This window comes from Balaenoptera musculus, chromosome 16, assembly GCF_009873245.2.
Source record: "Balaenoptera musculus isolate JJ_BM4_2016_0621 chromosome 16, mBalMus1.pri.v3, whole genome shotgun sequence".
In the NCBI taxonomy this organism is placed as follows: domain Eukaryota; kingdom Metazoa; phylum Chordata; class Mammalia; order Artiodactyla; family Balaenopteridae; genus Balaenoptera; species Balaenoptera musculus.
Window position 1 is genome coordinate 11,632,661 of NC_045800.1, and position 27,160 is coordinate 11,659,820.

At 49.8% G+C, this 27,160-nt stretch overlaps 1 protein-coding gene across 3 annotated transcripts; it reads right to left on the reverse strand.

Annotated features, from left to right (window-relative positions):
* Positions 1-654: 654 nt before the first annotated feature.
* BAG3 (BAG cochaperone 3) lies at positions 655-23,386 on the reverse strand. 3 transcript variants are annotated; one of them, XM_036827884.1, is made up of 7 exons: positions 23,328-23,386; positions 23,112-23,204; positions 22,371-22,726; positions 8,840-8,941; positions 7,108-7,422; positions 5,286-5,690; positions 655-2,029 (listed from the first exon to the last, which is right to left on the reverse strand). In XM_036827884.1, the coding sequence occupies exons 3-7, from the start codon at positions 22,554-22,556 to the stop codon at positions 1,214-1,216; spliced, it is 1,824 nt and encodes a 607-aa protein (XP_036683779.1). In that variant the 5' UTR covers positions 22,557-22,726; positions 23,112-23,204; positions 23,328-23,386; the 3' UTR covers positions 655-1,213. The 3 variants fall into 3 exon arrangements, with proteins under 3 accessions (XP_036683779.1, XP_036683778.1, XP_036683780.1); XM_036827883.1 differs by having other exon boundaries at positions 22,371-22,794; positions 23,328-23,384; XM_036827885.1 differs by lacking the exons at positions 8,840-8,941; positions 23,112-23,204; positions 23,328-23,386 and having other exon boundaries at positions 22,371-22,969.
* Positions 23,387-27,160: the final 3,774 nt, after the last annotated feature.

Consider the following 27,160-nt stretch of genomic DNA (forward strand, 5'->3'; position numbering starts at 1 on the left):
TCTTCCTTCTCAATTTCAGGTTTATTTGGCAAAGGACTTAAGAAAACAAAATCTTGCACATCTCCACATTCTGGGGCCGTGGTCCTTCCCAAGCTCTTAAAAAACCTTAGCCCAGAACAATCTTCGTCCCCCCCAGTGGCTTCGCAGTGCATCTGATCCCTAAACCCAGTGACTTCGAGGAACCCAATCTGGGAAGATAAACCTGGTCTCGGACTGGCTTGGTGACTCAGAGGAATGTCAGATAAAGATGACCCCAAGACTCTCATAGAACACGTGCCCAACCCCCAGTGACCTGGACTTCAGGGAACGCTTGGGCCAGCCTCAGACAATACTGGGAACTGTGCACTTTTGAACCCACTCAGCCCTTTAGTGAGGGCTGAGGATGGCCCGGGGCCAGGTGGGCAGAGATGCACCTCCGCTGGAGCAATCTGAAGAGGTTCCCATCACCTGGGTTCACAGCTCTGAGTCTTCCCAGGTTGCAGCTGCAACCTGAGAATGAAAAATGACCAAGACTCATTTTCTCATGGGTCGGGCCAGTAGAGATGTTACAAATCCCAGAGCAGGCTTGTAAATGTGTCTGTTTATTTTCCCTGAAGCCAGTGAAAGACCATCTTGATGCTGCCACTCTTCAAAATTTAGAAAGCACAGAAGACATTTTGAGTTACATTATTACTTTATTTTCCTTTTTTAAAATGTAGCATTAAAGTCATCCAACATACAGATATTCCTACGGCTCCTTACACATTTTATTCTATCTAAAGTTAAGTATTTTAGCTATGAGATGACAAAAATCATCCCATTAAAATGGCAACACGTCTGAAAAATGGGTTTCATATTTACTGATGAGAAATTGACTCCCCATCTACCCCCACAAAAACTCCTTCAGTCCAGAGCTGTAGAAAGATAGTTCACATCCATGACTAACATGTGGGACCCATACAGAGAGGGCTCCAAAACAACAAGCTATGGGGTTAAACTTCTGTAACAAGCAACTTCTTTATTTGTACAGAATACGAATACAGAAGAAAAGCATCATTCTCCTTTCAGCCCTTTTATTAGTGTGTTTTGCCTCCACCCAAGTTACTGTGTACCAAGCGGCTATGAATAGTAAAAACCAACTGATTTTAAGTCCCTGAAATGCATGCAACTTAAAATTCTCTAAAGCACACAATCAGTTCCCAGTCTCCGGGGCTGATTTTTTATTTAGTGGAGACTATGGTGCTGCTGGGTTAGCAGCTGTGTCTGTCGTGCTGCTGGGGTTTGGAGTTGCTGCTTCTTTGGCTTCTGGCTGCTGGGTTTCAGTATTGGGATCTTCTCCATTTCCAGCACTTTTCTTGCTCTTGTCTGCTGTCATGGCACCCATCTCCATGATTTCCTGAAGTGGCTGATCGGTTTCAAGGGAGCTGGGCTGGAGTTCATAAACCTGGACTTGACCTGGGACATCTATTGCTTTCTGTTCAAGTTTTTCCAGGATGGTCTGAACCTTCCTGACGCCATCTCTCCTGGTCTGGCGGACATCAGCTCGTCCTTCTGGGTCTACCGAATCCAGGGCCAGTAGCTCTTTGGTCAAATACTCTTCTATCATCAGGTACTTTTTGTCCGTCTTCTTGCCTTCAAAGTTGTCCACAGCCTGCTCCAGCCCTTGCACCTTCTCCAAGATGGTTTCTATTTTCAGCACACCTGGATGTTTTGGGGGTACCTCAGCTTCTCCTGGTTTTGGGGTTGTGGCTTCTGCAGGGACAGGGCTGGGGGCTGCTCTCTCTTCTGCAGCCACGTTCTTGGGGGCAAAGGGGATGGCAGAAGGGGCGGGGCTGGGAGGACAAGGCACGGGAGTAGAGGGAACCTTTACTTCCACTTTCTCAGAGGGAGGCGGGGGCTTCTGCGAAACAGGTTGAGAATCCACCTCTTTGCGGATCACTTGAATCGGGATGTGTCCAGGAGGGAGATCTGGTCCAGCTGGGCCTGGCTTGCTTTCTGGCTTGTTTTCAGGTTGGGGAATAGGCGAAGGTTCTCGATGGGTCATGGGTTGCTGAGAAGAGGCAAGGACACAGAGATAGTTTTAATAACTGGCTGAGAGTCACAGGCAGTCGTTTGTAGCTAGTACTGACTAGAAGAAAACAGAAATGACTTTTTTAAAGTTTAATAGTATAAGAGGGATTTTCAAAGTCAGCCAAACCTGTTACAAAATTAAAATATGATATTCATCATGTATGTGACCAAACCATTGTTATGCTTTCATTCGTTAACCTTGGTCTCTTGGTCTGTCATCTCTCACTGAATTTTTCTGGAGATGGTATTCTTACGGCAATGAAAAGAAAACCAATATAATTTTCTAAAATGAAAATACCAAAAACTCATGCTGACGGCTGAGTTACTTTACCTCAAAGCAAAGTCCTGGGTGACTCAGACTTTCAGGTGATGGAGCCATGGAGTAATAATTGCCACTTGCCCCCCTTCATTACCCTGTGTGACAGTCTCTGCTCAGGGTGTGGGCTTCCCATCTCCTGTTTCAGAAAAGTTATAATCGTCTTCTTTTTTTTTTTAAACCTATGACAGCCTTGTGGTTTCTGCCCAGACTGATGTAATTTTTGAGAATAAGCAAGATGCTGAAAATGGGTAACGCAGTAAGAATTCTGCTTGGACACATTTGTGCCAGAGCTAACATTCAGCAGTGCAGAATCTCTGCACTGACTACATTGGCTACAGAGGCTGAGATACTCTTTAATATGACTGTAAGCTATAGTGATACTTAAAAAAATTAACTATGCTTGAAACAGAAATATCTTGGTTCACCTAGCATTTAAGTGAACATCTAAAACCCCCTTAAAAATCTCACACACTGATTTTTATCAACTGGGAAATAGGAGTTGGACTACATTATTTCTAAAGTACTCCATATTAAAGACACTAAATCCCACTATAATGTTCAGTTAGGTCAAATCTCTGCAAGCCTCTAAAAAGGGATTTCTAAACAAGCTATAAAAGGGAGGCCACTACAAACAAATAAGATTAAGTGGAAATAGGATTAAATATTGTTTCACCAATTATAGAAAATATTGATAATATGGGAAAGATACGAGAGAAAACATCTCCAGCTTTGCAAATGGGCACTTCTTTCCCATTTGAAAGGATTACTGAGTCTGAGTAAGGATCTGATGGACGCTTGGCTGTTTGAACACCAGTAGCCTCCTTTTCCATCAAATCTCTTCTGCCAACCAGAAATGCCTAACTTTGGCCCTTAGCACTCATGAACCAGCCACACGCCTCTTCTTGGGTTTTAAAACAATGGCTGAGTCAGTGACTTTGGAAACACTTAAGAGGGGGTGCCCTATGGCTTGTACTCTTCAAAAATGTCAAGGTCATGAAAGCAGAGAAAGACTGAGAAAGTGTTCCGGATTAAAGGAGACTAAAGGAAAACAACATCTGCATGCAGTGCTCATGATCCTAGATTAGATCCTGGAACAGGAGGAAATTGCTATAAAGGAGATCTGAAAATGGACTGTGTATGAGACAACAATGTTTTAAGGACGTTAAACTTCCTGCATCTGATAATTCTACTGTGGGTATGAATGAGAAGGTCGCTCTCTTAGGAAAATATCTGCTGACATATTTAGGGGTACAGGGCATGATATTTACAATCAAACCTCAAACAAAAAATATAGATAATATATGGAGAGAGGAAAAAATGACAAAGCAAATGTAGCAACATGTTAACAGTGAATATGGGTGAACCTTTGCTTTCATGACCTTCATATATACTGGACTTCTCTTCTGTAAGGTTGAAATCATTTCCAAATAAAAAAGCAAACAAACAAACAAACAAACAAAAAAAGACAATAAAAGGAGGTGTTCTGTTTGAGGGCCCTGAACAGGGTCACCATCTGTAGTAAGAAGATGCCCTGCATTTGTTTACAGGGCACTTTCCTTTTAAAAACTGTGACCAAGGGACTTCCCTGGTGGCGCAGTGGTTAAGAATCCACCTGCCAATGCAGAGGATGTGGGTTCGAGCCCTGGTCCAGGAAGATCCCACATGCCACGGAGAAACAAAGCCCGTGCGCCACAACTACTGAGCCTGCGATCTAGAGCCTGTGAGCCACAACTACTGAGCCCACGCACCATAGCTACTGAAGCCCGTGCGCCTACAGCCCGTGCTCCACAACAAGAGAAGCCACCACAGTGAGAAGCCCACGCACCGCAAGGAAGAGTAGCTCCCGCTTGCTGCAACTAGAGAAAGCCTGCGCGCAGCAACAAAGACCCCACACAGCCAGCCATACATACATACATACATACATACATACATACAGAAATAAATAAATGTAAAGGCACTTCCATAATGTTGAAAAAATAAATAAATATTTAAAAAACAATAAAAAATAAAAACCGTGGCCGAGAATTCACTCAGCAGCTGAGGGGCCCCGGCTGCCAAGTGTTCTTCGGCTAAAACTAGAAGACTTCCTCCCCCAGGAACCAGTGCCTGCACGTCTCTACTGAAGGATAAGCGGGCCCTGCCTGTAACTTTCACCAGGCAGGAAGGAAGGTTTCCCATCCGCCCAGCCAGCCGGGCATCGGTCAGGGAACATGGTCCTCTACCGCAAAGGAGGAGAAAGGAGTAAGACATGCTCCCTGTGGTCAAGGTCAGAGCAGAGCTGAAAAGAGCAGATGAACACTTTTGAAATAAATGCACAGAATGATCAGATGCTGAACTGTAAGGGACTCATACTAGGCACCGTGGGAAAGACGAGGAGGCTTCATGGAAGTGGCAAGACTGGCTTGTCCCTTGGAGGATGGGGACAGCTTGGATTGTGAAGGCATGTCAGGAAGTGGGTTCAGCACAAGCAAAGGCACAAAAGAGGAGACAACAGAGTGAAGGGCCTGCAGAGTGCAGGAAGGGGTGTGAGTGAGGCAGGAGACGAGGCTGAGGGTGGGGCGTGGAGGGGCTGCAGGGCACTGCAAGGGTATGGTGGGCACTGAGACACCTGGGCCCCACGTGTGTGACGCTGTGTTCTGCCCGCTGTTTCCCACGGTGGCGGCTGGAGCTCTGCCCCTGAGGCAGCTGCAACGGAAAATGAGCAAAAGCTGTAGAAAGCACTGGAGGTTCACAGCCCTCGCCGCATTTCTGCTGATGACCAGCCGTTTTCAGGATCTCGCTCTCCCCCAGTTATGTGCGTAAACCAGGAAAGGCTGGTGGGGCGGCGGGGAGGGGGGGACCCAGGGCACCTGCACAGAGCTCCTCAGGCCCTGGAGAGATGCTGCCCCAGCTAGTCTGCCGACACCGACTCCCATACCTGAGGCCTGTCGACCATGGTTTGCACGCGGAGGGACGGCGGGGAGTGCACCGGCGTGCTGCTTCTGGCTGGAGAGCCCTCCCGGCTGGACGCACCCCGGACGGGTGACCGGAACGGGGATGCTGCCCACATGGTCCGGGGCTCCCAGTCATCTCCCTGGATCTTGTGGTACACAGGCTGGTGGGTCTGGTATTCGCCCTGCTGAGCTGGGTAGTGGGTCTTCTGGGCTTGGTGGAAGGAGGGCTGGGCTGCCGGCCGGGTGACATTCTGCTCATGTATCACAGGGATGGAGATGTAGCCCCGGGGCAGCTGGTGACTGCCCAGGTTGCTCCTGCCAGAGGAGGAGGGCAGGCTGGCCGAGGAGGACGAGGACGAGCAGTCCGAGGCAGCCGGAGACTGGGATCGCTGCAAGACGCAAAGGGTAGGTGCACAGCCCCGTGAATCACCCTCTGTCTGGCCCTCCGACTCTGTCCCCGTTATGCGCCTGCTCTGGGCAGCAGGTTTAATATGACCTCCCGTCTGTAAGCCTTTCCATTTTCAAAATGTAGTGTTAAGACTGGGAGCTCAGGAGTTAAGAGGCCTGGGCTCAAATTCTTAACAGCTCAATAGCTTTAGGTGCCACGTTTAAAATATAGAAAAGAGTAACTCCTCCCTCACTGGGCTGACTTGACGATTCGGTAAAATAATCTGTGCGTGTGTCCCAGCCCCAGTGCCACACACAGGAAGCGCTTGCTACATTTTATTTATTTTTGTCACTTCATTTCCTCTTTCCGTAACTCTTTTCCTGCTTATCCACAGAGAACTCAGCTGGGCACTGGCAACTGTGTCCCCTGTGTGGACCGAGGCAGGCCAGGCCCCTTTCCCTTCCCAACCACCTACTTTCTATTCTAGAAAATCAGAAGGGTGTTTCCCCAGCTGGCTTCTAAGGGCCCTGCTAGCTTAAATTTGTTAAGGTTTCTCTGACTGATGTGTCACTTTTGATTTTTACACAAAAACATTACAAATTCAGGTACCGCTTCTCCAAGAAAGGGAAAAGAGCCTCCTGGTGTCCCACATTAACTATGATTTTTCACCCCTGGAGCAAGCATTTGTGCTCAAGAGCAGTGCAGGGGACACGATGGGATGGTGTGCAGACAGGAAAACCAAGAGGGCTTACGGCTCAGGATTCCTACTGGGGTCCACTGGCCTTCAAATCTCAGCTAAGAACTGGATTAAGAACTATTCTTTAGACATTAGTGCAAGAAGTGTCGGCTTTAGGCTTAAAACCTGAAAGGCAGCTGCCTTCCTGACTCCTAATTTTACATTTCCTTTTAAACTGTGGACACTGTAAGGGCAGGTATGCGGTCTCATTTTCACGTCAGTATAGCTCCAAGCAGTTAATACTTACCTGTAAACACTGAACTGAATGAAACAACACAGAGAATCTCTGTATTTCTGATACAGAAAGCTCGGTGGGTGTACGGGGCATCATCGCATGAGGAGCCAGAAGGCCAGGCTTCCAGTCCCAGCGATGCCACTTCCAACTTTATGACTTTGGACCAAGCTGTTTACCCTCCTGAGCCCCAATTCCTTAACTACCAAAATACACCATGATCCCTGCCCACCTGAAAAACCAACCTGTGAGACGCTGGGGGGACGCAGGGCTGTCTTGCAAGCGATCTTTGCTGGGTGACCTCTGACGCTGCAGGCCAGGCCCAGATGCCCCGCATCTCACCAGGCGTTGCCCTGGGCACCGCATCAGGGTCTGGGGCAGCCTAGGAAGCACAAAACCCGGCAGCCCCGGGTCGCACCCCACAGGCCCGCGAGCCAAGCCTCTCCTTACCTCGGGTCCATGGGCGGCTGGGGGCTGGGCGGCCGCCTGTCCACACTGTTTATCTGGCTGGGCGGCTTCCGCCACTCCCCGCAGAGGTGACTGGGGCCTCTGCGGGGCCGCCGGGGCTACCTCGGTTTGGAAGCGCTGCGTCCCAGGCTGGGGGTAGGCGAAGACAGGATGTGGCTGCCGGCTCTGGGCACCGTCGTGGAGGACGGGGATGGGAATGTAGCCTGGCCGGAGCCGGGGGTACACGGCGTGGCCTTCCCTGATGGGCAGCGGCCTGGAGCCCTCCCTCGAAGGCCCGTTTGCAGAGGATGCGGTTTCCTAAAATAAAGAGAAACACAGACCTGTTAGAAACTGGGAAGGAGACAGGCCTGAAGAGGGACAAGCACGGCGCCGAGCACTCCGATCTTACAGAGGGACCCTGGGTCCCACCGTGCCAGCCAGGGCAGCTGAGCACAGAAAGCGTGGGTGCCTCCCCTGACCCCCCACTTCTTCCAGACGCCCCCTCCCCTACTGAAGCCGCTGTACGTACAGCAGTTTAAGAATCAGAAGCATCCAGAAGAAGCAGGGGAGCCAAGGTATCTGTTGAGCACAAGAGAAGTCCCAGTTTCCCAAACTGGTAAGACGGGTTTCTTTTCTGGGTGACATGGCAGCAATGCATATAGGAGAGTCACTGACCGCCTCCCAAATCTTCAGACCCAGATCAGAAGGTGCGAGGAGCATTCAATTCCAACTCCCTAAGCTACAGCCAGCTTCTCTGCTTTCTAAAAGGTCCTCACGTCTCCTAGCGATACAGACCAACGCAGGCCACAGGTTGGAAATCTGCCGAGAAGGGGCGGCAGCGGGGAGGCTGCCTCCTCAGGAATATTTTCAGAACAAGCTGCGAGAAAGGGAGATACACGAGGAATGCAGAAGCAGCACAGGATGAGAACAAAACCCGGGGATTAATTGTGCTGGTCTTGTGATGCCAACAAAGCTTGCTTGGCGAGGAGCGGCTGGGTCTCTCTTATGTCCTCTCACGAAGTCCTCCCTTCAGCGGCCTGGCTATTTTGGGACCCTTGAGAAGGCCAAGTTCCAGAGGTACCACAGAGAAAGATCTTGTTTCAGACAACAAGGCTGGCCCGTCACTCACCGGGCAATGTCACTTCTCACCAAGCAGAGGCTGGGCAACTGAAACCAGGGACCCCCACGGCTTCCGGTCCTGACGATGTCCTGAGCACTAGAGGGTCCTCTTACGGAGGAGGGGGCTGAGGATTTGTGCCACCTACACACACCCGAGTGGGTGAACTATTAAGGAGGAGCGTGATCCTTCCTCACGAGGCATCCCTCTGAACTGCAAACGAACGCCAAAAGCTGAGGGTCTAGGAGCTTCAGGGCGTGATTCCCAGTGGGGCAAAACTGGTCACAAGTAGGGAAAGCGGAAGGCTGACCCTGGAACTTAGCCCTTTCAGACCATGAACTTGCTTCCCTCCTGCCGAGCCCCGCCCCAGAGGGCCTCCAGCGCGAAGGAGAGGCCAGGGTGTTGCCATGTCCTTGGGGACGCCAGCAGACAGGCACTCTCAGATTAGAATACCCACGTGCTCAGGGCAGCGGCATTATTTTAGCCTGCTTAACTCAGGTCACCCAAGAGCAGGTCCACGCCTCACATTCAGAACCAAATTCCTGCCATGAGAGGGACACCAAAAGGGAGGCAGCAAGAGGGACCGAAGAAACGCCGTGCTGCTCGGTGCTGACTCACAACAGGCCATCTGGGCATCTTCTCCACGCACTGGGCACCTTCCTTCCAGCCTGGAGCAGGGGCCTGGACGAGGGCCGGGGCACCATCTCTGCGGGCTTCCTCCTGGCCACGCACAAAAGCAGAGCTGAGCAGTCAGCAGCCCTTATCCGCTGACTGGCCCCTGGTGAACGTCCTCCTCCCGAGCTGCTTGGTACCATGGGATTACCAAACCAGCGAGGCACGATCCCTGCCACCTGGGGGCTGCATGAAACAAACAGGAAGCAAAACTACCTGGAAAGCACAGGAGGCCCTGCGGATGGGGGACCGCCTGGGCTTTCCTAGTAGGAGGGGGCTTTCCTAGAGAGGATGCAAGTTCATTCTTAGCTCTGTTAGTAACAGTTCTTTCATCTGGGGTAATTCTCTTAACCTCGGTGAGCCTTAATCCCCTTTTCTAGAAAATGAGCTAGCAACACCCACTTCATAGGACTGTCGTGAGGTTTTACGAGAGCACATCAAGAGGCACGCCCAAAAAAAAAAAAAAAAAAAAGAGGGATGCTGGGAAGGCCAAAAGGCATGTGAATTCCCCCCCTAAACAGGCCCATGATTATGCTCCTCAGACCCCAAAGTGTCAGAGGAATCGAAGCTGAAGGACGAAGTTAACTGGTGGTGACTGGAGTAGAATGGTGACTGCACCTGGAGAAAACGGAGTCGTCTGGGAAGGAACCTTTGGAGGGGATGGAAACGTTCTCCGTCTTTCTCTGGGTGGTGGTAAACGGGTGTACATCCGTGTCGAAGTCTCTCACACCATACACTTCCCTGGGACCCCCACACTGCCCCTCCCCTGGCACATTCCACCCACACTGTCCAGACCGAACAGGTGAGGGCTGCCACCCCCAGCGTCGCCCCACAGCCGGCTGCTGGCTGGGTCTCCACCTCAGACCCTCCCGGGGCCTGGAAACCATACAGAGGCCTGGCTGAGGCTTGCCCGCTCCTGGGGGAAGCCCCCGGATCCAGAAGGTACTGGAGCGGGCCTGCCACGAGTTGTGCTTTTTATGCATCTCGCTGAGTATATTTTGTGCCTCAACTGAAAGAGAAAAGGGAAGAAAAAGGAAGGAAGAAGGGAAGGCGGGTGGGAGAGCAGTTCCGCCTGCCCCAGGGGCTGCGACAGCAGAGCCGATACCTGACCTGGTCTTGGGAGTAGTGCCAGGCCTGGGTCAGTGGAGGGAGCGTGCGGTCACCGCAGGCAGGGCTGGGGGTGTCAGGGGCCCAAGCTGGAAGGCAGGGTGGCTACGGGAGGCCTGGAGGCTGCTTTCCTACAGTCCTGAGGTCTGCACTCCTGGTTCCGTGTGAATTAACGACCCATTTATGCCATTTGATAAAAACCCACACATCTCTCATGATGGCCTCTGAAAGAAGGCGGGCTCCCTTGCCACTCTGGTGGGGGCTTTGTTTAGAAAACACTGCTTTAGGTAAGTTAAAAAGACCACCTCTCTTCTACAGAATAGAAAACTAACACTTCTACGTGAATAATTTAAACTGAAAATGAAACGCCCACCCATAACAAGGTCTGCACCAGATGCTGACACCACCTCTCTTTCTACTCTCCTCTCATCAGAGCCCTGTCAACAGCAAATGCTTCAGTTTTACTAACCAAAAAGCACTGCCCAAAAGAGTTAAATTGCCCTTCCTATCTTCTGTGGTGTTTTCATCACAGTCTAGTAAACAAAAAAAAAAGACGTAATTTTTTTCAAAGGAAAAAGTTTGGTTTTCTTTTTTGGCCACGCCGCGCGGCATGTAGGATCAAACCCGCGCCCCCTGCATTGGAAGGGCGGAGTCTTAACCGCTGGACCGCCAGGGAAGCCCAAGAAAAAAGCTTTTTAAATGTTTAATATTTATAATTCTCCTAGAATATGACTAGAACATGTCTCCTCAGTCTCATAAGAAGTGTTCTTGAGTTCAAGCCCAAGCCTATTGTTTATACCAACCAGCATCTTTTATAGAAGAAAGGCACTACCTGCCCCACCCTGACTTCACTGGGGACTGGGGACTCCGTCTCCTGGGGGTTACACTTCTGTGTGACCCCGTGATAGGGACGGGGTGCCATCACAGTCACCAAGCAGATGACGGCCAGCCCTGCCTCCTCGTCACCACCTGCCTTAGCTCCCTAAGGAGCAGTGATGGCATTACAGGAAGTGTTTTCCAATCAGCTCAGCTCATTATCCTTATCTGTGGGCAGAGCCATCAGGAATACATACATATGAAATCCAATTAGGAAATAAGAGCCTGACTTCCACTGCTTATCTCACTGCATTAATTTATAAAATGAACTGGTTCATGCTTCTTCTTTGTGCATTGCATTAAAATCCTCTGCGGGTGCCAAACAACTCCATGAGAAGGCCGGGGAGAAAAAGCAGGGAAAACTACCTCAGGTGAGCCAAAGTCTGCCCTATCGAGTACAAGATATTATTCCTAGACAAGCCTGGGGCCAGGTTCGGAGCTTGGATGAGCCCGTGGCTCACACAGGTCTTGTTTGCTTAACAGCACAACTAAACGTCACTACTGAGTTTTAGTAACAATGTGGGTGCTCAGGGGACAGCCAGGAGACTTGGAAAGAGGCTGCGCTTGGTCCTAAAGCTGGCTCTGCCCTGAAATATGTGCGCTACGCAAGCAGCTCACATCCCCTCCCTGGGCCTTAGTTTCCCCAGCTGTGAAACGAAGGGGAGGCCCAGAGGTTCTGTAAAGCAGTGGTTCTCAGACTCTAGGGGGCGTCCGGAGCGCCCAGGAAATGCAAAAAAGTGCAGACGCTACGCTCAAACCCCAACAAAGTCTGCCTCAGAAGGTGTGTGGGCAAGTCCAGCCCCCACGGCACTGGGAGCACTGACCTAAAGGAGGTTCCTTGCAGCCCTGACGTTCTCCGTGACCTCTGATTCCAAGATCTCTTCTAGCTCTAAACAAGCTCAAAAACAAGGAAAAGCTGACGTGGCGGAAATCGAAAAATGACCACTCTTGACTGTACCCAGTTAAATCACATTAGAACTCTCTGGAATTCAAGGTGCTCCAAAGTTTCATGAACCAAGCGAAGAGGAGGAAGCTGCTGACCTTGCACCTTAAAAGCGGGGCGGAACCATAAACCCTGAAAACGGCGCCCCTGTGAGCCCCGACGCCAGCTCCACGGTACAGTGCTCTTTCAAACGGGGGCTCAACACCTACAAACCACAGTCTGAATGAAGGGGAACAGCGACAAAGGCAACTCTGAGGGCTGCCCTGCAGCACCTCCGCCTCAACAGCCTGGAGTCCTAAGTAGGACACAGATTCTATCAACTGGGTTTTTAGGCCAGAAGAGTCTCACGCCTGCCAGGCAGTGACTTTTACTAAAGACACTTCAGAACTCCTAAAACAAAGAAAAAAAGATGGCGGGAAATAAGAATCCTGGGACTCCCCATTTAGCGAGGACGTGGATCAAAATAAAGTGGCTTGGCTTGCCTCTTTCAGGCAGGAAGCAAAACAAAAGAAAAACTTCCTTCTAAAGCGCACATAGAGACCTGAGCTTCAACACTCTACCAAAACTTTCCATTTGGTATTACAGGCCACAGACATGAAATAAGGTATTATTGCCAATGTGATATATATAGAGATATCTACATCCCCACAGCCAAACTCAAAGTTCCCACTGGAATGTGGTAAAGGGTCTCTTCCACTGCCCCCAGCCCTGTTTGGGGCACGTAATGGACTTTGGGCAAATTCTGCATAGTAAGTAAAGTCCACATCCACCAAAGTCTGTTTACAGCACTCCTAGTGAGACAAGAGTCTGTGCTGTAAGCAATCTAGTCCCAGGTGCTTGGAGGTTTTAACTGATATGCCCTGTTATTAAAGTATGTATACTTATCTACAAAGAGTTACAGATGTAGAAAATAAACTTATGGTTACCAGGAGGTAAGGGGTGGGGGAGGGATAAATTGGGAGATTGGGATTGACACACACACATTACTATATATAAAATAGATAGCTAATAAGGACCTACTGTATAGCACAAGGAACTCTACTCAATACTCTGTAATGGCCTATATGGGAAAAGAATCTAAAAAAGAGTGGATATATGTGTATGTATAACAGATTCACGTTGCTGTACACCTGAAACTAACACAACATTGTAAATCAACTATACCCCAATAAAAATTACAACAACAAAAAAAGTATGTATAGTTGATCCTGGGATTACTGAGATGGGCGTCCCTATGTGCTTCTACTAGGGAAAAGCACATTTTTAAGATGTGCTTAAAATGAGAGAGATGAGCCCCTGTTTTCAAGTTGCCATTCGGGACTCCAATCCCGCCCTGCTGCTCGCCAGGTGTGTGCCCTCAGACAGGACTCCTTGCTAATAGGACTCAGTTCCCCCAGCTATAGAAATCCCCATGCCTTCCAGGGCTTTTTGCAAGATTGAAGTGAAATAAGGCACGAGAAAGTCTTTGTAAACTCTGAGCTGGGCCATGCCCTATACAACTACGTTCCTCCATTCCACAAATAGTTATTGACGGACCCAGCTTTTCCCAAGCAACAGTTGGTTGGGCCTATTGTTTACAGAGTTGTGAATCTGGGTTTAATTCCTCAGTGATCTCACCAAGTTGGTAATGAGCCTGTTAGAGTCTGAAGCCCCTTTATCTGAGAGTCTTAAGAGCACTAATTAGCAGGGATGGCACTTTCTCTGCTAAGAAATGTATCTAAAGTTTCACAACCTGGAAGCAAACACAGCTAAAAACAACTCTAGGGGCCTGAGCCCTAAACTCCCCTCTCCCTTCAACAGGCCCCAGGCGCTGAAGGGGTTTGCTTTGCAGACAAACTCACCTGAGAATCAACACGCAACCTGCAGTGACTGTGGTTCCTGCACACATGCCCCTGAGACCCAGGGGAAAGAGGCAAGCCAGGCTGGGGCAGGAGGAGCCGTCTGGGAGTAGAACATCTGCTGGTGTCCCCCTAATATTCTCAGTGTGTCCCCCCAGGGCGTATAAGCAGTCTCCAGGCCACAGCTGGGTATGTCCCCTGCTGGGGAGAGCGTTCGGGGCTCAGAGTCCCCCATGGGCCCCCTGGATCCCTCCTCAAGGATACCATGGAGCAGATGTGGCCCAAGGTCACATGGGAAGTGACTGCAGAACCAGGAAGAGAATCCCGGTCACTGGAGTTCAGCTCCTGAACTCAATGGCTTCAGGGAAATTAAAAACTACCTACTTCCTCTTCAGGAAAAAAAAAAAAAAAAAGGGTAGGGATCAATCTAAAGCCATAAATCACAGACGGAAAAGTACCTGAAATTTCCATATTAGGAAGCGAAATCTTGTCTGAGTTTAGATAAAGAGAACTCTTCATCCCCATGGACACATTTCCATGGGTTTCTCAAGGTTCTTTCTCAGACTCAGGTAGAACACTGTTCAGTCACCGGGCTCCTCCATCTGTGAGATGTCAACCATGCAGAGCATCTGTTGGTATCAGGGTGCTGGGCTTCACTGGACATGTATTTTGTACAAAACACAGTTTCGCAAAAGAAAAAAATCTCCAATTCATCAACCACAGCTCCGGCAAGGGGAGACTCTGACAGATGGTGGCAGTCTTGGGGGGATTGCTGGAGGGACTCCTCCCCCACCCTAAGCAGCCTGTCAAAGCATTCCTTCCCCAGCAACCACCCTCCCCCAAAAGGGTGGTGGCAATTAGAAACCCCCTGCCTCTCTCCTTCCACCCACGGTGACATTTCCCCGCCTTAGGGCAGGGTCCAGTACCCCTGCGCAGATGGCCGGCCCCTCGTTTAACGTGGCTCCGTTTCCCCCCAACACCACTGGGCACTTGGTTCCTGCTGGCACGGTCCTCGGGCCTGTGCAGAGACTTGGAGGGAGAGCCCCACCTCAAGCAGTCGGGATTCAGGGTAAATACAGCGCCCCCTGCAGAACACAGGATACACAATTCCCCTGGCCCATCTTGGGCAGGGGATCTGGGGTGAGTCCACAGGCTGATGAGGCTGTGGGCTGCAGGTCTGGCTGAGGCTCCAGAAGGCCAACAGCCTTCATCTGCCCTCACGCTGAGTTACTGCCCAGCACCTACCACCCCCACGAGGGACACAGGAACCCCCCGGGAAGGGTGCTGAGGGTGTCCGGACACTGGCGGAAGGAGAGTCAGCTAAAGTGGTCCAGGGGCGATAAGAAGAGGCCTTGCCTTGGGAAACGAGACTTCATACCCATCCGGGAACCAACAGACCCACGTCCAGCCAGCACTGTCCACTCTGTGGGGAAGCCAAGCGCCTGTGAATCCCCTCCGACTTCTTGGCGAAGACTGGGACTGTCGCCACGGACCGCACACATGCCTCAGGTCAGGCCCTGGCTCATCACTTTCCCGATCCTCACGACCCTGCTGGACAGGTACTGGTGTATGCCCATTTCTCAGAAGGAGAGACTGAGGCTCGGGGAAGGTGCGTGATCTACCTGAGATCACCAGAACCCGGGTCTGTCAGACGCCAAGGCCGGGGATATGTTAACCCTTTCACTACTCCTGCCACCCCTGTACACCGTGTGATAATGATTGGCTAATGTCTCCAAACCCTTCATCTTCTTGGGGTAAAACGCAGCAGGAGGGAAAGCATTTCATTTCGCCCGGTGGAGCTGGGCTGAGGCGCAGACCTGGAACATTCAGTTCGAGTGTGGTCTGGGTCAGGGAGCCAGGGCTTGATGCTGAGTCACTGCCTGGCTGAGGCAGGGCAGCGAGAGCGGGGCTCACCTCTGAGTCACCACAGCCCCAGGACTCCACACAAGCCCAGCATGGGGCCTCTGCAGGGAGAGAACCCAGGTCTAGCCCAGCAGGAGAGCTGGTCCTGCTCTGACACTCAGGCTCCATGGGACAATCTGGAAGATTCAAAAGCGACGTGGCTGCCTTCTCTGCCACACACATGTCCTCTCCTTTCTTCCTGCCGTTTCCATTTCTAAACTATTCATTCATTCTTTCTTTCTTTGTCCAAGAAGAAATTTTAAAATAACTGAAAAGAACAACAATTCTACTTTAAATTAAATTAAATTAAATTTTCAAGAAACTGAGAAAGTTACTTCAAAATAGGAAACGTTTGTTCTTCAAAAGGATGCTAAGGCATTTTCAGGGGAAAGTCTTGCCTCAATCACTAGGGACACAGCTCTGCGCGGGGAGCTCTCGGGAGGCGCGGTTTACAGGCTCCTAATGTAGGCAGCAGGCAATCTACAATCCAGGGCGTTTCAGAACTGACAGTGAATAAGAGGCTTCGCTCTGCAGCGTCTGATCTTACTGCCAGCCTCATGGACAAAAGAACTGGAGAGAGACTCCTTCCGTGGCGCCGGGGCTGCTCTCTGCCGCTGTGGCTTAGCGGCGTCTGGCTGTTGCCAGCAACCGGCCTCCCCGGCAGACCTGCTCCAAGATGCTGTGTCACTGGCGGGGACAAAAAAGAGCTTCTCCAGACCCGTAAGGATGAATTTAGGGAATCAATACCAAAGTCCCCTGTGGGGAAAAGGCCATTCAGAAATTCAATAAAAAGGAAGCGGCTCCTGGGAGACATTTGGGAGCAGAAGACAACACTGCTTAGGAACCAACAGAAGGTTTCCCGCGACACGCACTTCAGTAAGGGATGCTTTTCTTCAACCCGCGTGTCCACTCCGGAGCCCAGGCCCATGTTTTACTCTTCCCCACGCAGAATCCTTCACACACTGAGCCTGTAGACCCTGCCGGGCTCTGAGAGGCAGAAAGGGGAAAGAGACGCAGACTGTGTCTCTGGGACTCCCATCCCACAGGGACGTGACCCCAAGGCAAAGCAGAAAGGTGCTGCCTTTTGGAAGAAAGATTCGAATTGAAGTAATGTGGAGTCCAGGGCAGGGGCAGCCTACTTCACCAGAGAGACGGAATAAATGCTTTGTGGAAAATGGCACCGAAGGAGGCAGAACTGTCCTCTGTGTGGCCTTTAGCACCATGACTTGGAGAGAGCAGGTGCTCAAAAATGTCAGAAGAGATGAATGAGTGAAGACTGGGGCCCATCTTCTAGGTTCAGACCCAGGCTCAGGAAACGAGCCAACATTTCTGATCGGCTGTAAGAGATGGACTCAAGGCTGTTTATCAGCAGAACTGTGCCTGGCGAGCTTGGAGCATAAAGGACTGACTATAAAGAAGCAGCCAGGTCCACTAGCGGCAAGCCTGTCTGTCACCTGGGGCGGGGGGGGTTGGGTAAACCTCTGGCCACAACAGTCTTTCTGTCTCGTCATAGCTGAGAGGCCAGGCACATCCTCTTTCTCCAAGTCTGTTTCCTCATGCATAAGGTGAGCCTGATAGCTTCCACCTTAGTGAGCTGCTCTGAGGATTTAAAGAGAGAAGGTTTGGAAAAGCACCCACCTGCGTCTGGCACATATCTATAAATATGTCGACAGACAAAAAAATAGTTCATCCCTTCCTAAAGAAATTCTCTCTGCTTAAGCTTTTACAAGCTGCCTGGCTTGCTGAAAAGCTGCCAAGGCCCCCAAAGAAATTGTCATAGAAATATGTGAAGACTTTAAGAACACCAGATATCTCACGCAGCTGCACAACGCCAAACAAGGGCTAGAGATCAGCTTCCACATCTGCAAAAGGAGGGGATTTGGAGCCTAGCTTCAAAAGTCCAGCTGTGAATCTGAGGGCTGAGGCACAAAAGGGTGTGTAGACTTGATTCACGAGCAATGGGGAGCCGGGAGGGGCTGGAGAATTCCTCAGTCAGGTATGAGAGAGGTTTCCTCGGTGTCCATCAGCACCAGAGGGTCCTCGGAGGCTCCTAATAAGCAAGGCCTTTGTCTTCTGCTCCCAGTTTTTCTATAGAAGGTGTCTTAAATATGTTAAGAGCAACATGAAAACAGCAAAACTATGAAGGAGAAAAGAGTAGGTTTGGATTACGCATGGTTTCTTAATTTTTATGAAAAATACCAGATCACTTTAAAATGTCAATAGGAAGTAACAGACATGCAGAGTGGTTTATATAAGGCAACTGTGTGTCATTCCAGAAACGAGGACAGCGCTAATCAAGCCTCATGGGTGGTATGAAGCCTTCTGACTCACAGGCAGCCCAACAGCAACAAACAACCAAGCCTTCCCGGCCCTGGCTAACGTCAAACGCTGCCACGGTTCCCAGGCACTGACTCTACCCTTGTAAAGGGTAAATATACTCCACAAAACAGGGGACAAGTTTTGCACAGTTCTTGCATAAGCCAAACACAGACTGTTCTTTAGAGGGGAAAATGAAGGTCCTGGATGAGCTGGACTCATAAGGCATCTGGCCATGTTCTTTATCCACCCCCAGCAAATCGCTATTCATCAGTCATAAAGAAATTTGCTCCAGAGTAACTGCAACTTGCTGGAAATACAAAGGAGAGAATGGCCACTCATTTCCTGACTGTGTTCCGATTCTAAGAGGCACAAGAGCTTGCAGTCAATCTGCAAAGAACAAGGTGATCTCATCTTTAAGAAAATTCAGGAAGCTCCGCTGAACATGAAGGGGAAGAAGTGGGGCTCTACTTCCGTCGACATTCAAAACATTTCCCATTTCCTCTGAAAGGATGTTCCTACCTGTCTTTCACAGAGCCTGAGGATAATCTGTCAAATTACTGTGGTGAGATTCTGCCGGCAGCGGAAGAAAAGAGGGAATGACTCTGGCTTGCTTCTTCCTGGGGTTCAGGAGGGTCTCGGGACCACCTCCCCACACCCGGCACTGGCACCCCACCAGGCTCCACCCCTCCCCACGCCACCCCTATCTTCATTCCCAGAAGCCACGCACCGGGCGAGTTTCACCACGAAGGAAGGGAGGCCCCCGTGATGGCTCTGCAGGTTAGATGTTGAGCAGGCCCCTTGAGGATGCCAAGGCCTACGCAGGCGCACGTGAAGTCACAGCTCCCCCGCCCCCCTAAGAAGTGGGATCATTGTCCTTCAGTGGCTCCCAAATGCCAGACTGCTGGAATCAAGAACCAAGAGGGAAGCTTTTTTGACATACAGATTTCTGGGCCCTACCCTGAGCAACTCGGATTCAACAAGGGGGTACCCAGCTGGCAACCTGTGTTCTTAAAAGGCTTCCCTGGAGACTGCCAGGCTTGGGAATCCGTGCCGGGGACCTCCAAGACCGGCAGAGCTAGAATAGCCCTGCTCCTCCAGGGAGGAGGGTCTCGCTCTGGTCCCAGGAAGGTTTGTGAGGGAGCAGCACAGCGCCACACTCCAAAGTATCTGGCCTCTGTTTATTTAGCAAGAGGGCCTGGAGGAGTGGCTGCACAGAAACTGTACATCCCCTGATTCCAAAGTGGACGTCAAGCTCTCTGCCAGAGATGGGGCCTGGACTGGTATGCAATTGCCAGGAGATTAGTGGGAAGCCCACGTGTGCAGAAAATCGATATCCGGGAAGACTGCAGGTTCAGTTGCTCAGAGTGGAGCTGGATTAAGCCCAAAGCCTTTGCCTCTAGCTGTCCTGCCTCCGCAATGAAGGGCAAGACACTCGCTTTCAGTTGCCACCTCTGTAAAAATGGGATGGAGAGTCACTCTAACCACCTCAGGGGAATGAGAGAGGATCAATCGTAAGACAACAGAGGATAAGACTAAACCAAAGTTCTAATCTTTTTCTTCTTTCCACGGAAGCCATTTCTGTACCTACATGGTTAAACTGTAAACACCCAGAAGCTGTCTTCTCCAGAAGAGGGCTTTCTCTGTTTTTCATGCTCAATGAATAGCTCTTTATTGATTGACAGCATCTCCTCTTGAAAGTAAGGATGCTCAGAGGGTCCTCTTAGCTCAGTTCCTCTAAAATCACCCTTTGTTTTCTGCCAGAGCCCTTTTCTCATTCCACATTAAGAAACCAAATTTCGAATATAAAGTAACAGTGAAGGATTTTCCATTGTATTTACTCTGGAGTAAGGTGTCATTCATATAAGTGAAAGTGAATTAGTCACATAGATGTTCTGTGTATATCAAAGCACAGTCTTGAAAGCAATGAAGCCCAGAGCTAATGAACTGAATGTTAGTTTTCTCCCTATGTTTTGGTACCATGCTGAGAAATCTCAAGTAATTAATTTGGTAAAGAGAGCTCTTTTCTTGAGTTGATCACATCCAGCCATCACCATCTAAGTAGTCACAGAACAGAAGTCAGCCACCCAATACTTGATGGTTGGGAGGACACAAAAATTATCAAGTATTCCAGCCTGCACGCTTCATAGTTTCATAAAAACGTAAGACACTTCTACCTTCTTCTGAACAGATACACTGCCTCTTATTAGGACTTTTCAGTGTAGTTCTCTCTTTGCTCTTGGTACTTACTAGCTGAGTGGCCTTTGGAAACACGAACTCTCTGGGGGGTTTCTGTTTTTTTTATAAATTTATTTATTACGTGGGCTCCGTAGTTGTGGCTCACGGGCTCTAGAGCCCAGGTTCAGTAGTTGTGGCACACGGGCTTAGCTGCTCCAAGGCATGTGGGATCTTCCCGGACCAGGGCTCAAACCCGTGTCCCCTGCATTGGCAGGTGGATTCTTAACCACTGTGCCACCAGGGAAGCCCCTCTCTGGGTTTCTTTCACAGAAAAATAAAGAGGCTGGGCTAAAAGATCTTTAAGGACCTTTCAACTTTAAAATTCTGACTGTTAAATTTTCAAATCAACTTTTCCAGCATCAGATTTCTGATTTAGTAGCTCGTATTTTCTACTTGTCGAGAACAATAATAGTAACTCAACCTGTTTTTTTCCCCCTTGAAAAAGTTTATAAAACCACAGCCTAACCCATCCACTGTACAGGTGCACAAAGATCTCAACGTGCTGGGTGAGTTTCATGTTGAAAACAAAGTGCCAGCAAGGTGGGACTTACACTGCACTCACAGTGGATATGTTCAAACTTGATCTTCGCTCACCACCAAGGATGCCAGCGGATTCTGACCGTCCCTGTCTCTATAGGAAGGAAGCCTCAAAAGGATACTTTTTTTTGTTTTTTGTGTTTTTTTGGCCACAGTAAAGATCTACATCCTTGCAGGCTGCAGCAACAGAGCTGGTTTGAAATGAGCATCAGTTTCACTCAATAATGGGCTGAACAGACAAGCAAAAAAGTATATATGGTTATGCCCAACCCAGCTAATTATAGCCTCTGGTACTAATTTTCAAAAATAAATATACAATTAATTTCTTATAAATGTAAGCTGCTGAATTTACAATGTCTCACTGTTGGGCACCAGAGTCTTATAAATATTTTTAAGAAAAAACTGCATAAAAATGAAGGTGGATAACACAGATCTTTCTTCTAAAATAATGATTTATAAAGCATTTTTAATTTTGTGAATTTTTAAGTCTTCAAAATAACTTATCAGCTCTTTATGACTTTTATTTTTATTTTGCCCAGACAACGTAACACTACCCTTTAAGTATATTTCTCTTTGCCAAGCTTTATATTTCGAAAAAGCTCAAATTTATAGAAAATTACAAGAGTAGTACAATTAGTTATAATTTTTTAAGTTAACAGACTCATTCCAAGTTTCTATTTTCAAATTTTCATGCTTCTAAGGATTAAGTAGTATATATCCCTGCATATATGTAAATGAGGCATCCTTCTAATACAAAAGTATTACTACACAGTTATTTGTGTATTAGAAACAAATCCTAGGTATTTTAGTAACATAACAAGGAAGGGAATGTATTGCCATTAAAAAAAAAAAGTCCCTTTCTTGCCAGTGTGAGGCAATGTCTAAGGCAATAGCCAACTAGGAGACAGTCCCACATCTTTAGTTTAGAAACTGCCTGGAAGAACAGCATCTTGTTTTTAACAAGTCATACTAGAATATATTCTTAGTGAAAACAGTTTCAACCAATAATACAATTTTAATTTCAAATACAGAATGGGAAAAAAAAAAGGAATGAATTTACACCCAGTCTCCTGAGTCACTCTGTGCCTGAGATGGGAGGGTGAAGTCAAGACACCTTCAATCAAATTCAGGAACTTTAGGGGCTAAAATTCCTAACAGACCCTAACAGACCCCCACCCCAGCTTGCCAATGGCCCCCCGGCGTCCGCCAAAGCACGGTCAGCAGGGTGAAACCAGGATCTCGGCCCTGGAAGCCGGGCGGAGGCTGCGGCGGGGCCTGGCCTGGGCCTCCGACGCTGACCAGGCCGGCCTCCCCTCGTCTCCTGGCCCACGGCCCCTCGAATCGAGCCGGTGGACCGGACCTGGCGCCACCGCGCGTGTCCCACTTCCCGCCCGACCCCCGGAAACCAAACGCGGCCCAGGGAGGACAGTCCTCTCCCGGACCTCCCCCTCGCCCCGACGCCGGCCAAGGGAGGGGGCTCGTGGGGGGGGCAGCAGGCCGACCCCCTGAAAGCTGGTATCCTTCTGGGGGTCCGTGCGTCCCAGGCGGCCTTCACTGACCTCCGGGGCACCGGCTCAGGCGGGCTACGGCCGGCGGGCACCTGGCGCCTCGCGTCCCCGCAGCCCGGCCCAGTCCAGCCGCCCCCTACGGCCCTGTCCCGACTGCTGGCCGTCGAGGGGGGGCCGCTGACCCGGCGGCCTGCGGCGCGGGCCCTGCTCACCTTGGGGACCTCGGGGGGTACGCGTGGGTCGTTCCACGTCGTGGTGCGGCTATTGTGGTCCACGAAGAAGGGCCAGCCGGTCTGCGGGTCGATCTTGATTTCCCAGCCAGGGGGCAGGGGGTCGCGGTCGCCGGCGCCGCTGCCGGACGCCATCTGCACCATGGGCGAGTGGGTGGCAGCGCTCATGCTGGGTCGGGGTCGGCCCAGAGGGGCGGCCGCCGGGGTGCCGGATCGCGGGGTGCCGGGTCACGGGGTCGCGGCGTGCCGGACCTCCAGGTGCAGAGTCGCTCGCTGGCCGCGGCCGGAGCTAGAGTCGTGCGCGCCGCCGACGTGTCCGGGAAGCCGGCGCCGGGCACCTTTATGAATTAAAGGAGGGGGTGACGTGGCCGTAGAGGGCTGGAAGCGTCTGGAAATAGCCTCCTCGCTGCCAAAGGGAAAGGAGGAGATAAAGGGAGGTAGCAACTGGCCAGCTAGAAACTTCTGGTCCCATCCAGATAAGTTGGCGGCGGCGCCGCTTGGATGTGGAGCTCCGCCCTGAGTCATCAGCTATAATCGTGGCGGGGCGGGGCGGGGGCGTGGGCAGGGCGTGGGCGGGGCCTCGGCCAGCCCGCCCCTCCTCCACCCCTCCACCTCCTCCCCAGCCCCAGCTTCCCCGGCGGGGGTCCCCCGGCCGAGATGGCCCTGGGGTGGGCCCGGTGCATCCGCGGAGTACGCGGCCGCCGGCCGGCAGGACTAACGAACCCCGGGGACGTAGTCTGTGTGTCCTGGGCCGGTTTCGGTTTTCAGACTCGTTCCCTCTTCTTCGAGCCGCGTGGGTGTTCCCGGGACTGGCTCCTTCGTATAAAAACAAAGTCATCGTTAGCCTTTAAAGTCGCTGGATTTAAACTCGAGTCTCTCCCACCTCCCCTTTGCATCCCCATATACTGATACTCCAGGATATTGGCGTCCCTCAGTTACGTTTTAATCACTTTTTTCCATAGGCTTAAGGGCCGTCCGGAAGGAGCTCTGGAATGTTGATCCGACACCATCACCAAGCCAGGGAGAAAATGGAAGTACAAATGGAAACTCACCTGCCTTTCTTTCGAAACCTAAAGAAAGATTGCATCAGCGCGTGGTTTTATGCTCCTGAACCTCAAATCTCAAATGTAGAAACTATCATTGCATTGAACAACTTTAAAGAAAAAAAAATATTCTTTTGGGTTTGGGTCTTTTTTATAGTGGAAGTTGGTTCTTGCTATCTTAATTTGACCTTCATTTGGAAAGTAGGGGAGAATTTAAATCAGGAAAAAATTGTGTTTGGTTAATTCAGTGGTGGGTTGCACTTGTAACCTCAGCCAAGCACCTCAATTCCTCTGGGAGAGAGAGTGCGCCCCCAGAGGCAGAATGTTTGGGGGGGTCCCATTTTAGATCCTTAGGCATGCAGACTCATTCCCTTAGCCAGAAACATTTTGAGAAGTTGCCTTGGACTAATATTGGGCCCAACTTTCCAACTCAAATGCAGAGAATAGTCTGGAACCCTCAGAGACAACACCTTTTGTGTCTTCCTGCCCTCAAATTACTCCTTTTGGAGCAAATGCTAGAGAGGCCTGCCAATCACTTCCAATGGAATGATTCTCACTTACATAGGTCTACTTATTAGCTTTAAAGTACAAAAACTCAGTTTTGTGAAAACACAGAGATGATTAAGCCCCAGGGACTGACTCAGGTCACCAAACATATGAGAATGAGGTATAAACCCAAATGCCAATGCAGTAATTTACCATAAGAAGTATTACTATTGAAGGAGCTGGACCCTCAAGTGCACTAGTCAGTGGCTCTCTTATTCTTCCTTATGTCTGAAACACTGAGCACAAGGCTGGGCCCAGAGTTCATATTCAATAAATATTGATGTTTATTGAAGATTGATTCCAAAGTGAATTTTTATCTCTGTGTTCTTCCTTTGCTCAATTTGTTTTCCACTACAACTACGTTTAAACACTGAGAGTATTCTTTGCTGGTGTTTTGTTTATTTGTTTGTTTGATTTGCTAGACAGAAGCAGGGAGGAAGCAGGTTCCTCTGGGATTAACATAGCTGCTTCTGAGAGTTATATTCCACCGGGGGCTTCAAGTGGGTTTGTCTAAAATGGAGCCGTAAGTCTTGGAGAACTGCCTGGAAGAAGCTCCTTTGAGCCATGCTGAATAATGAGGGGCATGTCTGTCCTTGGTGGCTTTTTTTCTTCTAGGTCTTAGGACACGCATTCCCCAGGGGCTATAGACTGAATGTTTGTGTCCCTCCAAAATTCGTATGTTGAAACATAATCCCCAGTGTGATGCTATTTGGAGGCGGGTCCTTTCTGAGGTGATTAGGTCATGAGGATGGAGCCTTTATGAATGGGTTTAGTGCTGTTATAAAAAACACCCCAGAGATCTCTCTCACTGCTTGCTTCCACCATGTGAAGGCACAGTGAGAATACAGCTGTTCCCCTGGCTCCTACCAGATACCGAATCAGCTGGTGCCTTGATCTTGGAATTCCCAGCCTCCAGAACTGTGAGAAATAAATTTCTGTTGTATATAAGCCACCCAGTCTGTGTTATTCTGTTATAGCAGCCTGAATGGACTAAGACACCAGGCCTTCTGGAATTCACTTGCCCAGATCAGAAGCTTAAACATGACCCTGAATTTCCCTTTCTCTCTTACCATCCAGTCGTCACCAAGTCTGTAGATTTCACCACCTCAGTATTCCTTGACTTTGGGTACCCTTCTCTTTCTTCACTGTCACCACCCTGGTCCAGGTCATCCTTATCTCTCATCTGGACCCTGGAAACAGCCTCTAATGTTGTCCATGTTCAATCCATTGCCCAAATGGTGGCCAGAGTGACTTTTTTCAAGCACAAATGGGCCATGTCCTTTCTCTGGTTAGTATGCTTTAATGGCTCCCCATTGCCTTCTTTATATCCAAGTCCAACACTCCTTGGCCTGGTGTATATCAGACCCTTCTTCCCCTCTTTCTGGCACCCCCTCCGTGCTGGCCCTGCTGGACTACATCATGCGCACACTGCTTCCTCAACCTTCTTCCCCACCCCCGATGCCTCCCACTCCTTTTGCCTGGCTGACTCCTTCCTCTCCATCTCCAGGTATCACCTTTGGTGTCACTTTCCTTCGCCTTCCTAGTCTGGGTCATGTGTCCCTTCTGGATGCTCCCATACAAATCCTGTGACACCCTATCAAGTGCACTGCATTACAATTGCTTGCTTGATGGTCTGATTTGCTATGGATTGAGTTTCTTAAGGGCAGGAGCAGAATCTTGATCAACACTGAGTCCCCAGCCTGTAGCACAGCGCCTGGCAAATAACAGTTATAAAAACAACAACAATTGTAATGGCGACCACTTATTAAGCATTTACTGCGTGCCAGGTACTGTGTTACGAGCTTTATGTGGATAATCTCATTTAATCTTTGTGATGGAGCCTGTGATCCCCTTTCAGGGATGAAGGACCTAGATGCTGGGAACACTGCAGGAAACCCAATCTCAGGTGTCCTTTGGGGATTGGCTCAGCTGAAGAAAACTGCCTTGCACATGGTCACGCCTCCTTCTAGGGGCAGCCTGGATCCAGTGACTGGTCAACAGAGGGGCTTCACTGCCCTGTCCTTTGGGTCCAATTCGGGGTAGGGGCTAACGTGCTCTCCCAGCTCCAGAGCGCCCTCTGGGTTTGGCTGCTGCTTTCTTGGGACTGCATCCCAGCTCTGCTTCTCCCTCTGCTCTCCCTCTTACCCCTGTTGCTCTTAAGAGAATCCCTTCATAAAATCCTGCTGGCTAACTTCTGTCTCACAATCTGCTTCCCGAGGAACCAAACCTGGAACAATCCTCTCAGCAGCCTAATGGGTAAGTGTTACTAAGATTCTCCCTTTACAGATGAAGCAATTAAGGTTTAGTAACTTGCTCAGTGTCACAAAGCTCATGATTTATAGTAGTGGGATTTAAATTCAGGCAATTGATTCTAGAGCCTACGCTTTTAACCAGGCACTCAATAAATACAATAAGTGAATCAATGGCTTAGGAAACCAAGGAAACCAAGGAAAAAAAAATTTAAAGCTACTATTGAGAAACAAAGCTCTGTGCACGTAATTTTCTGAATGCTGAGAAACAAGGGCAGCAGCAGACAGCTGTGGACGATCACAGTCTGTCCTGTCAATGGTGTGGACGGGCCTGGCTGACTCATAGCTCAGGTCACAGAGACGGGACTCAAGCCCAGCCATAATGGAGAGTTCTAAATGAAAATGGCACCTGAAAGATCTCAGTGTCTGGATGATTTAATCCATTTCTAATGGAACTCATGAGCTGGCATAGAAGGACAGCCAGCTCTCCCCAATCTGTGCAAAATGCTGATCATCCCAAGTTGTTTCTGTTTGCTTTGAGATGTGATCAGAGAACAACACATGCATCCAGGGCCACCTGGATGGAAGCTCTGGCCTCATTTGAATGTCTTGATGGTCAGGTTCATTGGGAGGGGCCACAGGCAGTAGGTGGTAGAGCAGAGAGATGAATAGGAGATGTCTGGTCTGGTTATGCTGTGTAGACCTCAGTGATAAGCTCTAGATATACACCCTGTGGAGGAGGAGGGGAAAATCAATATGGCTTAGCTCAAAGTTTCAGATTTCAGCACTAACTATGCATCTGTTTGTTATTAAAAGTTATAGACTGTGCCTGCTCCAGCCCTGCCGCCCTGTGCTCTCTGACCTCCTGTGGCAGGTACATCATGTTCCAGGCACATCCTGTTCCAGGCATCTGGGCCTTTAATCATAAACTACT